Here is a 13,043-nt window from a genome sequence, read left to right as displayed (position 1 = left end):
GCTTTCACCAGGTGGCTTTTCAGCAGAACGTGGGGGGCTCTGAGGGACACAGGAAGGTGCATGGGCCGCAGGGGACACCGCCTCGGCACCTCACCTACCTTGGGGCTCAGAGCTGAGGGGGGACACCCCACAATGCCCCCCCCCACAGAGTTCTGACACCACACCGTGGACAGAACGCCCCGGCTGCCCGAGCTCTGTAATCAAGGGCCATCTCAAAACTGAAAATTCTTGAAGCAGACCTGAGGTCAGGTTTCTTACTATGGAACACTCAGGTGTCCCTAGGAGAAGACAGCTCCTCAGAGAAACCGAGTTTCTGGGGACCTGAGTTCGCGATCACCCACCAGATCTCTTCGTTGATGGCGTCCAGCTGCTCCTGAAGCAACACAGTCAGAGTCTTGGCATCGGCCTGCCCGCTGGGTGACAGTTGAGTGGCCAAGCTGAAGAGGGTGACCCTGTCGCCCTCACCGTCAGACATGCCCACGTCACTCTTGAACGCCTGGGCCACGTCGGCCAGCACGCTGGCTTGCTGCGTGTGCTCCCAGTCCTGCTCCTTTGGGGTCTGCACCTGGGCACGAGAGGACCAGGTCTCGTCAGCGACATTCAGGGCAGCTCAAGTCTATCAGGAACTGAACCCAATTTTACATGGAAGCCCTGACTGTGGATAAATGTGCCATGCTCATGAGATACTGCCATCTCTTAAGCGAGCAGGACTGAAGAAACGGGCAGGGCAAGAATCCAGTTCCTATATGGCCTGGTGACACTCAGGTCTCATCGTGGACGGCAGGCAATCCTATGAGGTTTTTCACACGGGTGTGCTGATGGAGTCAGAGACAGAAACCATAAATTACAAAAATACATCCATGCCTCCATCAGCCAGGCTGGAGGAAAATAGGAAAAAAGAACCCTTCAGCTCGGTAGCCGCTGGGTCCCCTTCAGTGGTCATCACTGGTCCTTGTTCACTGGAGAGTGCCATCCTCCGTTTCCCAGGCTGGTCTGAACACCCACAGACAGGATCGAGCAGGGGCAGCCAGGGGATGGGAGGGCCAGCCCCACTGTGGCTCTCCTCTCAGGGCACAGGCCCTCGGGCTGTTCTGGGGGACGGCCCCTCGCACCACAAGGGCGGCTCTGTCATCAGAGGCACACAGGGCAGTGCCCACAGTGCCCCGTGCTGGCCTCCCATTCTCACACCTCACACCCTTCTCTCTGCAAATCTCCCCCCTGCCACAATCTCAACCCAGGTCCTGTCTTCTTTTCCCAGACATGACCTCAAAGCAACCGAAGGGCAGCCTTGAGGTGCTGGCTTGTTGGCTCCCTGTCCCCTATGGCCAGTACCCTCGCCTCCTGTCTTCATCACGACCCCGCCCCAGGGCGGGGCCACCCCATCACTGGCTCCAGGACCACCTGCCATCATTCCTGCTCCACTCCAGAGAACCAGCTGCCTATGAGTTCACCCCCATCAGCCCAGTCAGCACGTCCTCTCCCTTCTCTTGCCTTCTGATCAACCAAGGGGAACCAGCAGATTCCTCGTCCAGGGCTCCCTGCAGCGCCCACTGCGGGTCTCTGAAAGCTCCCTGGGAGCAGCCTCTACGGTCCCCCTCCCCACCCAGTCTCCAAGTCTCTGCCAGCAGGCAGTGTGCCCCGCCCTGCAGGGCAGCTCCCTGGGGGCTCTAGGAACCCACGTTACCAAACCCCCCTCCCCTGTTGCCCTCCCCCACGCCTGCCCCAGCATGTCTCTCCCTGGGCTCCAGGCCCCACCCTCCCTGGGGTTATTCCTCAGTCCCTTGCACCCCTTCTCAACCTTGGAATGTGGGGCACCCCACGGCTCTACCCTTGCACCCCATCTCTCTCCACCAGCACCCGCCTGGTGACTTTACCGTGCTCGTACCTTTAAATGCCATCTGTATGCCCATGACCTCAGTCCACCCTGAGCTGAGTGAGTCCTCTCCCGGATGCAGGCCGGAACACTCAGCTGCTCTCCTGACACGTCCCCTGGACATCCCATGGGCTCGTCCACCTCAACAGGGCTGAGGCCCGGCTCTTAGCTCCCCGCCCCGGCAGCCCTCCTCACCTCAGGAAACAGGCTCCGGCCTCGAGCTGCTGAGGCCTGAGCCCGGGCTCCTCCCTGATGCGGCCCGCTCTCTCCCTTCTCCCTGCTAGTTGACATGACCCTTTTTCTATCTCCGAGTGGCTACTTCTTTTCCTGCCTCCTGGTCTCTGGTTCAAGGTCATCCTCCTGGTGTCACCTCACTGGCCACTCTTCACACACAATCATCCCCTCCTCCTCAGACAACTCGGGCACTCTGGTCTCCTTTCCCTGCTCATTACTGTTCGACAGGCTGCAACGGGCTTAAAAAGGGGTCCACAAATTCTTCCATCCTCCTCCTTTCAAGAGGCAGAAGGGGCGACTCCTGCTCAGGCCCTGAGCGAGGCAGGACTTTGCAGCTCACTCTCGCAAACAGAAGTGAAGGTGTGTGGCTTCGAGACTGGGGAGCGAAAGGCCCCGGGCTACACCCCACAATCTTGCTCTCAGAGGGTGTTCCAAGGAAAGCCAGGCCATGAAGAGGTCCACCCAGCAGGGACCTGGGCCTGTCCCCAGCAGCCAGGTGAGTCTGAAAGCCTGCCATCCAGGCTGTCTGTGCCCTCAGGAGGCCCTGAACCAGGCCCGCCTGCTACAATGCACAGGCACTGTGGACTGTGAGCTGCTCCCTGGGAAGTCACTAAGTTTGCCGTGATCCATTACATAGCAGTGGATAAAGAACACACACAGTTTTTAATTCACTGTTGGAGTCCTACTTCTGACCATGTCTGGCCCAAACTAACTGTTCAACAATATAGAAGCTCAAAACACAGACATGTATGAACAAATACATGCCATGAATGAGGTGAAAAGATAAAGGCACTTAAACTTCCAATGAGAATTCTTCTCACTATAAGCTGATGGATATGTGTATCCATTTACTCGTAGGACGATTTCAAAACTGTGCTAATTAGTACCATGCTGAGCCTCACAGTAGGCCACAAATTATCAAAATTGGTTAAGAAAAAAAAGCATGCCTTAAAAGCAAACTCTTAGCCAGAAAAAGGAAAATGGGAAAATGTAAAGCGATCTATCAGTGCTTTGTTCCAAACCCACCTCAGGACCACAGTGTGAGGGGGCAGGTGCCTCACAAGGTGCCCACCAGGGATGGGAAGGGGGCGGCGGGGTCCTTGCCTTGGATGGCTCGTTCTGCAGCGCTGCCAGCTGGCCTTTCTGGGGGGCACCGCAGCAGCGCCCTGTTGCCCGAGGAGTCTGCCGGCCTGTCCGCCACAGGGAATCTGAGGTTTGGGGCACTGCCCAAGTAGGGTCGGCTGCCGGGAGCCGGCATATTGCATATTGAGTGCATATTGCATATTGAGTGCAGCACTTTCCACAGCATCATCTTTCAGGATCTGGAATAGCTCAACTGGAATTCTATCACTGCCGGGAGCCAGCGTGAGGAGCTCCACCCATGACAAAGGTCATGAGGAAGGAGGCTCGGCATACGCAAAGGCGGGATCGAGCCTCAGGAGTCCCCCTGGAAATTCTCGAGCATCTACCCCCCAAAACCAGAGTCTGCCTACTTTCTGCTTTGTGCCCTGGCGAGCTCCCTCCCGCTCTGCGCAAACCTTTAAAAAAAAAAAACACAAAAACTTATCCACCACTTTCTGATTTAAGGCCATCGCCGCCACCTCCGTTTGCGCCTTTCAGGGCTCAAGAGTTCCCCACTTTGCCCCCAAAGCCTCTCAAAGTGTTGCCTAAGCCTGAGGAAGATAAAAAGTTTTTGAACAGTGGAGCTTTTAAAATAGATTGCGTGCACAATATGCAGAGCGTGCTCCTTGGAGAAAACCCCCTCAGGGGGGTCTCACCCAGGCTAAGGGGATTTAGCAACAATATTAACCCCTCACATGCCCCGATTCCAATGGGAGTGGCTGGGCCCCTGCCTGAGGGCATTGTAGGACTTGTGCTAGGGCGTAGCTGGCTTTCTTTTCAAGAAATTTTGGTGGTGTATGGTGTGGTAGATTCTGATTATATTGGAGAAATTAAAGTTTTGATCTCGCCGCCTACCAAAACTGTGCAAATTAATAAAGGTCAAAGAATAACACAGTTTTTGCTTTTACCTTATCAGACAGGAAAAAATTTGACTTCTCAAGCTAAGAGCCACAGAGCGTTTAGATCTAGTGATCTAGCCTTTTGGGTGCAGGAAATTACAGCTCCAAGGCCTTTAAAAGATCTTTTAATTCAAGAAAATAAAATGTCAGGGCTATTAGACACAGGAACAGACGTCTCTTAACATTTCTGGGAAAGACTGACCCAGCTCCTGGCCAACACATACTACTGAAAATGAGTTGGTAGGATTAGAGAAAGTGGTATGCAGGGTGGGAATGCTGTAGAGAAAAAGGTGAGGGAGAGTTTAAAACCTTGAAGAGTAGTGAGTTCCCCGTTGCTGGAAGTATTCAAGCAAAGATTAAATGGTTGCTTGTTATCTAAAAAGCTATAGACCAGATTTAGGTTACAAAACGATAACTGGAGAAACTTATAAAGATGTTGTGCAACACCTCTTTACTTGCTTCTCATATTTAGGTCTGCCAAAAGTTTTAAAAACTGATAATGCCCCTTTGAAGCTGCGGAGAGATTGTTTACTAACTTTAAATGATTTCCAAAAATTATTAGGGGACATTAATTGGATACGCCTACATTTAAAACTGACTACTGCAGATTTAAAGCCTTTGTTTGATTGCTTAAAAAGCGATCCTAATTCCAGTTCTAAGAGAAAGTTGACTAATGAGACAGAATCGGCTCTTGTTAAAGTAGATGAGACTTTAAATGATCAGTTAATTAGGATTAATATTACCAAAAGATGAGATTAAATTATTCTTGCCACAAAACATACACCTACAAGGTGCTTGTGACAAAAAGGCCCATTGGTTCCATCTACCAGTGACTCCAAGAAAAATAGTTTTATCTTATCCCAGGTCGGTGGCACAATTAATTATAAAAAGAGGAAAAAAGTGTGGAACTTTTTAGAAAAGAAGTAGCAAATATAATCATTTCACTCAATAAGGATCAACTGCAAGTCTTTTACAAAATAGTGATAATTGGCAAGTTGCCCTGATAGATTTCAGGGGTCAAATTTTGTTTCATTTGCCCTCAAGCCCCCACAGTAGTTAAAAGTTCAAAAATGTTAGATTGGCAGTTTGAGGATACCTGTGGAGCTTTCCAACCCTATGTAGTTCCTACGCTCCCCTTTACCCTATGGGGGAGGGACATGCTATCTCAAATAAGAGATATTCAGAGAAGGAGTTTTCTCAGTTTCTTAGTTATCAACAGGAGGTACAATTAACAAGACTTTATATGTTGTTATAAATACATAATATAAATATATTTGCATAATTACAGTTTGCCTAATTAGGTATGGGTATAAATAAAATATAATAAAGGTATACCTAATTCTATTTATAGATCTATACTTAATTAATTTGTATATAAATTAATATGTATGCTATATATGCATATTATATATATACTGTATAATTAAATGTATATTGCAGTAATATAATGTGTGTGTGTGGCTGATATTAATTGGTATAGATTGATGTGCTGTGATGATATATGTTCTATATACTGTATAATTATATATGTGTGACATGTATTATTGCAGTACATTGGTTTGTGTTGGTTGGTATTAGCTGTGTACGTGTTGTATTGCTGTAATATATATATTAATTAATATATTAATTATAAAGATTAATTCAAGTATATCGATTTATATATATTATATGGCAACAAGTATAAACTATATAAATACATTTTGCATTTAGGTATATCTGTATACTAAAATGAGATAAGGAGGTTATACATTTATTATTTAAATTTATACAGAGACCTAAACTAAGCATTAGACCTAAATTAACATATCTCTAAATTTATGTTGTTAAAACGTAAATTTTAAAAATTAAACTGACAACTGCTTGACAATTCCTTTGCCATAAAACCCCCATAGGTGTAATTTGGGTAACCAGACAAAAAATTGGTTTTATGGCAAAACGGCCCCCTAGAGTGGGTCCATCTTCCCGCTCAAACTAAAAAAGTAGCGGCTTCTTATCCAGGATTGATAGCTACTTTGATACTAAAGGAAAAAAGCGGAACATTAAATTACTTGTTAAAGAGCCATCAGAAATTGTAATTCCATATAATAAAGAACAACTTGATGCTCTTCTAATGTTTGATGAGGACTGGCAGATTGCCGTAGGAAATTATTGTGGTCAAATTCTGCATCATTTACCTTCGCATGTTTTGCTGAATTTTATATCCAGACATCCAGTTATTTTTCCTGTCAGATGTAAACAGTCTCCTATTCCAAATGCTCAGATAGCCTTTACTGACAGGTTAGCAAATAGTAAAGCTTCCATAGTGACTAAAAATCACCAAAAGGTTTTAGAAACACAGGAAACTTCAGCTCAAAGAGCTGAAATAACAGCAGTCATAGAGGCTTTTGCTATGTTTGCAGATGAGGAATTTAACCTTTATTCTGATTCTCAGTATATTGTCAGGTTGTTTCCACATATTGAAACTGCGGTTTTGCCTGAAAATAAAACTACCATATTTCATTTGTTAACTAAATTACAACAACAAATTTGGAAAAGAAATAAAATATTTTTCACTGGACACATTTGGGCTCATTCCGGATTGCCCGGCCCTTTAAATGCCTTTAATGATTTGGCTGACTTGTTAACCAGAAATACAGTGGCTGCTGTGATCGAGGAGGCCAGAGCCTCTCACTCACTTCATCATCAATACGCTACTGCCTTAAGGTATCAATTCCAAGTTCCCAGAGAGACTGCTCGAGAGATTGTGCGTTCTTGCTTACACTGCCCTACTGTTTCTAATAGTCTACCTATGGGAGTTAATCCTCATGGTCTCAAACCTAACGAACTCTGGCAAATGGATGTAACTCATGTTTCTTCATTTGGAAAACTGTCCTTTGTTCATGTAACTGTAGATACCTTTTCTCATGTTATTATTGCAACTGCTTGTACCGGAGAGGCAGTTAAAGATGTGATACAACATCTCTTTACTTGTTTTTCATATTTGGGCCTGCCAAAAGCTCTGAAAACTGACAGTGCTCCTGCTTACACTTCTAAGTCTTTTCAGGAATTTTGTATAAAGTTTCAAATTAAACATAATACAGGCATCCCTTATTATCCACAGGGACAAGCCATTGTGGAAAGAGCACATCAAACATTAAAAATCCAAATTCAAAAATTAAAAGAAGGGGAGTTTAAGTATAGCTCTCCCCATCAAATCTTGCAACATGCTCTTTTCATAATAAATATTCTAAATACTGATCTGGCTGGAACTACTGCAGTGCTTTGTCATTGGTGCCTGGAGCAATTAAATGCAAAACCATTAGTCAAATGGAAGGACCTCCTCTCAGGACAATGGAAGGGTCCTGACCCATTATTAACTAGCGGTCGAGGATGTGCTTGTATTTTTCCACAGGATGCAGATTCTCCAATTTACATCCGGGACAGGCTGATTCGCCATGTTGCAGTCCCCCAGACATCCAGTTCCCCCACTGCTTCGATCACAAAAGAGGAGCCCGCTAGAAGGGGAGGCAAGATAAACATCGAGATCCCGGCGAGACCGACAGGGCTGCTGCAGCGCGAACTCCAGCCAAAAAATAATTCTACTTATTCTGTTTTGGCTTGTCTACCCTCTTCTTATGTTTTTCTCTTTACCAACGATTCTGGAAAACTTAATCTACATATGACTTTCACTGGTGGACCCAATGTAGTGACTTGTGAACAATGCATGCTCTCATCTTGTTTAAACCCTCAATATAATGTTTGCTCCTTTGTAGTATTACAACGTCCACCTTATCTTATGATGTAACCACTTATTGATATGATAATTTTGATCTTGCTGTATTACAACAACTACAGGATTTAATGCGATCGTGACAGTTTGTGGGTCTACTTATTTTAGGAATATCAGCTTTAATAGCAGCTTTAGTAGCAGCAATATCATTGACTCAACAAGTGCATACTGCCCAATATGTTGATACCATGTCTAAAAATGTTTCTTTAACTCTAGCAACACAGGAAGCTATAGATAGGAAATTAGAGATGAGAGTAGACGCCTTAAAAGAGGCAATAATGCATATTGGGACTGAGTTACAGGCTTTAAAAGTGAAAATGGCTTTGTCTTGCCACGCTGATTAGCGGTGGATATGTGTGACATCTTTAAAGGTAAATGAGACAGATTATGAATGGGAGAAAATAAAAAATCATATCTCAGGTGTTTGGAACAGCTCTGACATTGGCCTGGACTTAGGGAAACTTCATAATCAAATACAGACCCTGGAACACTCTCGACTGGATTTTACCGCCGCTGGAGCAGCTAATGACTTTTTTCACACCTTCTATAACTTTATTTCTGGAAAAAAACATTCTGTCTAATCTTCTCATAATCATTTTTCCTTGTATTGTCAGGATTCTTCGGCAGAACATTCAGAAGCTTGTGACTGAGCTGCATCTGGCTGTTTTAAGAAATAAAAAAGGGGGAGATGCCGGGAGCCGGCATATTGCATATTGAGTGCATATTGCATATTGAGTGCAGCACTTTCCACAGCATCATCTTTCAGGATCTGGAATAGCTCAACTGGAATTCTATCACTGCCGGGAGCCAGCGTGAGGAGCTCCACCCATGACAAAGGTCATGAGGAAGGAGGCTCGGCATACGCAAAGGCGGGATCGAGCCTCAGGAGTCCCCCTGGAAATTCTCGAGCTTCTACCCCCCAAAACCAGAGTCTGCCTACTTTCTGCTTTGTGCTTTCACCTGCACCTCTGACTTTACGGGGGGCTGTCCCCCACTACCTCTCTCTGAAAAAAGAGTTGGCTTACAGCTCCAGTTAACAATTCCTGGGTGTGACAGTGTTTCAACCTACAAACTCCTTTGGAAATCCTCTAGCCTGCCTGAATAGGTTTTTCCGGCCACATGTGATTGCTCAGAGCCTCCCAACTGTGAGAGGCATGAGATGTTCTAAACTGTCTAAACACAGATTCCTTTGAGCAGTTACAAGATTGATTAGAAATTGTATTTGGTGAAGGGATTTTCACTTGTTGGGCCAATGTTTGCTGCTAAGTTTCCATATCCCTTACCTGCTGTGTCCCTGGCAGTGTATTGATTAATAAAATTGGTGTAAGTAGTAGCTTTAATGTTTGTAACCTGGGACCCTTGAGTTAATTCTTTTTCTTGTTATAGCCCACCACACCTTTGCTCTGTAGGAATGCAACTTTAATGCTTTTGGAGGGTGGCTCCTGACCAATCACCTTTAGAGAAAAATAAGCCTTCTGAAGAAAGGGTCTTAAAATGTTAACAGGCCTCCGGGCCAGAAGGTGATGCAAATCACCTAAGCTTTTGCATATGATAAGTTTGCAGGAAGAAAGCCTGGCTTGCTGCATGACTCTACCCCTTCCCCCATTATCCTCTATGCATAACTTAAGGTATAAAAACTACTTTGGAAAATAAAGTGCGGGCCTTGTTCACCAAAACTTGGTCTCCCCATGTCGTTTTTTCTCTCACCTTCTGGCTGAATTATTCAGCCTCTTTTCTCCACTGAATTTCCTCACTGAGCTATTCTTATTTCAGCCTCTTTTCTCCACTGAATTTCCTCACTGAGCTATCCTTATTCTATTACTCTATATCCTTAATTAAAGTTTAATTAAGCAGTTGTTTCCTGATCCTCGCTGACGCCGTCCCCGCTTCGAATTCCCTGGATCCACCGGGGCTGGACCCCGGCAGTCGGCTGAAACACACGGGAAAGAATAGCACTGTTAGAAGAAAAGAGTTCACTCTGTCAGTCGAGCCAGAGCCTGTCCATTTGGAAGATCGGCAATTTCACAGCAAAAGGGCCCCTGGGAGGGCCCTCCTGGCTCCAACAGCAACAGGCTGCCCACTGCCCCACATACACTGAGGGCTCAGCCCCACCAGCTGGAAAACTTCTGTATGTGGGGAAGGCAGCGCTGATGCGAGGGTGTGGAGCTGACTAGGACAGGATCGGCTGTCTGGGATGGGGCAGTCCAGGGTCGCCCCAGAGCCCACCCTCAGGTCCCAGGGCGGGGCCTGCACCTGCTCTGCTTTCTCCTTGGCACCCCACCTCCTCTTCGGCCTGCGCCTGCTCTGATCTCCAGGAGAAGGTTTCAGAGACAAGGTGACCAATTCCTCTGGGAGGTCCCACCAAATACGCCGTGCCTGCCCTGCCTGTGAGCCAGGTTTTCAGTCCCCACTCCCTTTCTCCTGAGCCAGCATAGTGCCCCCCACCCAGCCCACAGTGCCCACAAGCCCCACTCCGAGGCCCCACCTGTGCTGCTAAGTCACTGCCATGACCCCTCGAGAGCTGCCTCCTGGAGACACCCCTCCCTCGCACCAGCCGCTGTGGCCCATTGCTTCCTCTTCTCGTCTCTCACTCTCACTGACACACAGGGGACTGGTGACCAGGCCCCAGGCTTCTCCATCTGAGCCCCCCAACCATGCCAGGCCTCGGGTCCTGGCACCCGGGCCCTCCTCTTTACCCAAAAACCCCCAAGAGCAGGAGGGCATGTCCACCTCCTCTTTCTCCACTGTCTACACAGTCCGCCTCACACTCACCTTGTCCACCCCGGGAGCAGGGGTTCCCCACTTCTGACAGCACCAGCCCCTCACATTGGGGGAGCTCTACCAGCAAGTCCGGCCATGTCCCCTATCCGTTCTGCAGGGCACGGGCTCTCCTTGAACCCCACCCACTGTGGTTTCGGACTCCACCTGCCAGTTTCTGGCTCTGCCTTTGTCTCAAATGATATCCCCTTACTCTAGAAGAAAGCTGGGTTGGGGCCCTGGACTTCGAGGATCCCCTAAGCACACAAACACAGAAATATGCATATGGGCTCCAAACTGTCTCCTAAGTCAGGCTTCAAGCAGTAGTCGATTTCCTACAGATGAATGAATGTCACCAGTTAAGCACTTAATGACCTTTGCTAAAGTTTATCTCTCACTTGTGACCATTTTCCATTAAGAAGCCAAAGAAACATTTAAATACTTAATAAGAATTATCGCCCCTAGAACAACGAGTAAGAAAAAATCAGAATGCTCAGTAATCTGCTCGCCTCATTCACAAGCCAGGTGATTCCTCCCACCACAGTCAACGGCAAGTCATGTCTCAGTCTCCATTCATGTAAAAATGACTACAGGTCATTAACCTTCTGCGACTCTTCAGAAACATCAGTGTCACAGTCTGTCAGGCCCCTCAAATGAATACGCCCAAATATCAACTGATCGCCCCCACACTTCCAAACCTCTGCCTGTGGTTTTGAGTGTTCTCAATCCTGTGACTACCACTCCATGGTACCAAGTTTGACCCTAAGGAACGATGCTTGTCTCTTCCCTCTCGCTGGCCACGAAGCTACAGGCTCCTTGAGGTGCGACCATGAGCAACACCCAGTCATACTGTCCACACACCAGACAGGCCCTTGTCACACTCGACAGCGCTGAGGGGAGCTGCCCGGGGGAGCAGCCTACCTGTGGTGGAAGGGAGCCCCTCGCAGTCTCGTCTGGTCCACTTCGGCTCTCAGGGTTTCCAGGTTTAGAATCAGCTGGCCCTACGAAACAGCAAATGACACAGCCTGCACCGCTTGCTTTCCGGATGCAAAATGACTTGCACCGAAATGTGCAGAACAGGTTACGTGAGTAGGTATCAACTCCGAACATTTTAATTCTGAGAAAATGTTCTCTAGGTGTCCCTAGAAAATATAAACACTCAGAACAATATTCACCCATAAACCATAATGAGGAGGAAGTTCCCTCTCAGGTGTAGAAAAGGTTTCTCTGGAGGAAACATGGCAAGCCATTAACAACGACGAAGTCTGTAGAGAGAAGCTGGACTTCAGGCGGGGGATTCGGGTCAGGGGGACACGACTCACTCTATTGCCCTCACTCCTCTCATTGCCTTTAAACGGTCTCCATGGAGCTCACCTGCATTCCTGGGCATTCCTCACATTCATTCCTCTACGCCCACTTCACTTCCTCATGGGGTAAAACAAGTCAAACGGGCCAAGTTTCCGAGTCACTCGAATCAACCTGGCAGCTCTGTGCTGTCGGCCATGGCAGTCACTCGCCTCGTGCCGCCCCTGGGCACGTGAGACAGGCTGGTGCAACACTAGATGTGGAAATCACACAGAAGATTTCAAGACTCACAGTGAAAGAAGGATGTCAAGTAGCCCGATGGGTTTTAGGAAATTTTAGATTGTGTAGGTGGCTCGTATTATCTTCCTGATGCACAGCACAGTCCACGTGAAGGGCTCATGCTTTGTCTCAGCTTTCGGGTGATCCCAGAAAGGACTACTCAGAATTCTGAACCACACATAATGGCCACACACTCTAAACCCAACTATAATGCAAACACATTCAGTGCTCAAAACCAGAAATGCTATACGTGTTACAGCAGTGGATTAGCCATAAGGAAAATGTAACTCGACTATTGCTAAGCATCTGCTCAAACTCATGTCCATTGAGTTGGTGATGCCGTCCAACCATCTCATCCTCTGTCATCCACTCTCTTCTTGCCTTCAATCTTTCCCAGCATCAGGGTCTTTTCCAATATGAAAATTCATATTAAAAAACTGGAAATAATTACCTCAAGCAATTTTTAAAGTAATAACAAAGTTGGCAAGGCTGTGTTTTATAAAATGAGCATCAATTTCAAGGTTTAAAAAGCTGTTTTAGAACCTACCATATAAAAAAAAAATGGAGAGAAGACAGAAGAATGATCTACTTGAGATTGGCTTTGTGTTAAAAATTGCTGAGACTAATTGACGGGTCATGGGTATTTATTATACTACTCCATCCACTTTTGTGCCTGTTTGAAATTTTCCATTATAATACATTTAAAAACAGTTTATTTTCTGTTAGAACAGAGTCTTCTCCAGCAACACAATTCGAAAGCATCAGTTCTTCAGGGCTCAGCCTTCTTTATGGTCCAATTCTCACA

General features: G+C 46.7%; 2 protein-coding genes across 2 annotated transcripts in view; one reads left to right on the top strand and one right to left on the bottom strand.

Annotated features, from left to right (window-relative positions):
- LOC102393350 overlaps positions 1-13,010 on the bottom strand; it is a 28,265-nt gene extending 15,255 nt beyond the window's left edge. Inside the window, 3 exon segments of the mRNA XM_045164811.1 lie at positions 342-565; positions 11,576-11,655; positions 12,029-13,010. Coding sequence (XP_045020746.1) covers positions 342-565; positions 11,576-11,655; positions 12,029-12,044 — 320 coding nt within the window. The 5' untranslated portion in view covers positions 12,045-13,010.
- Positions 1-13,043, top strand: part of LOC123465559 (liprin-alpha-1-like) — a gene marked incomplete in the record, with an annotated part of 992,590 nt that overhangs the window by 847,418 nt on the left and 132,129 nt on the right.

The sequence above is a fragment of the Bubalus bubalis genome, chromosome 1 (genome assembly GCF_019923935.1).
Source record: "Bubalus bubalis isolate 160015118507 breed Murrah chromosome 1, NDDB_SH_1, whole genome shotgun sequence".
NCBI lineage: Eukaryota > Metazoa > Chordata > Mammalia > Artiodactyla > Bovidae > Bubalus > Bubalus bubalis.
This window is presented reverse-complemented; position numbering and strand designations above follow the sequence as displayed.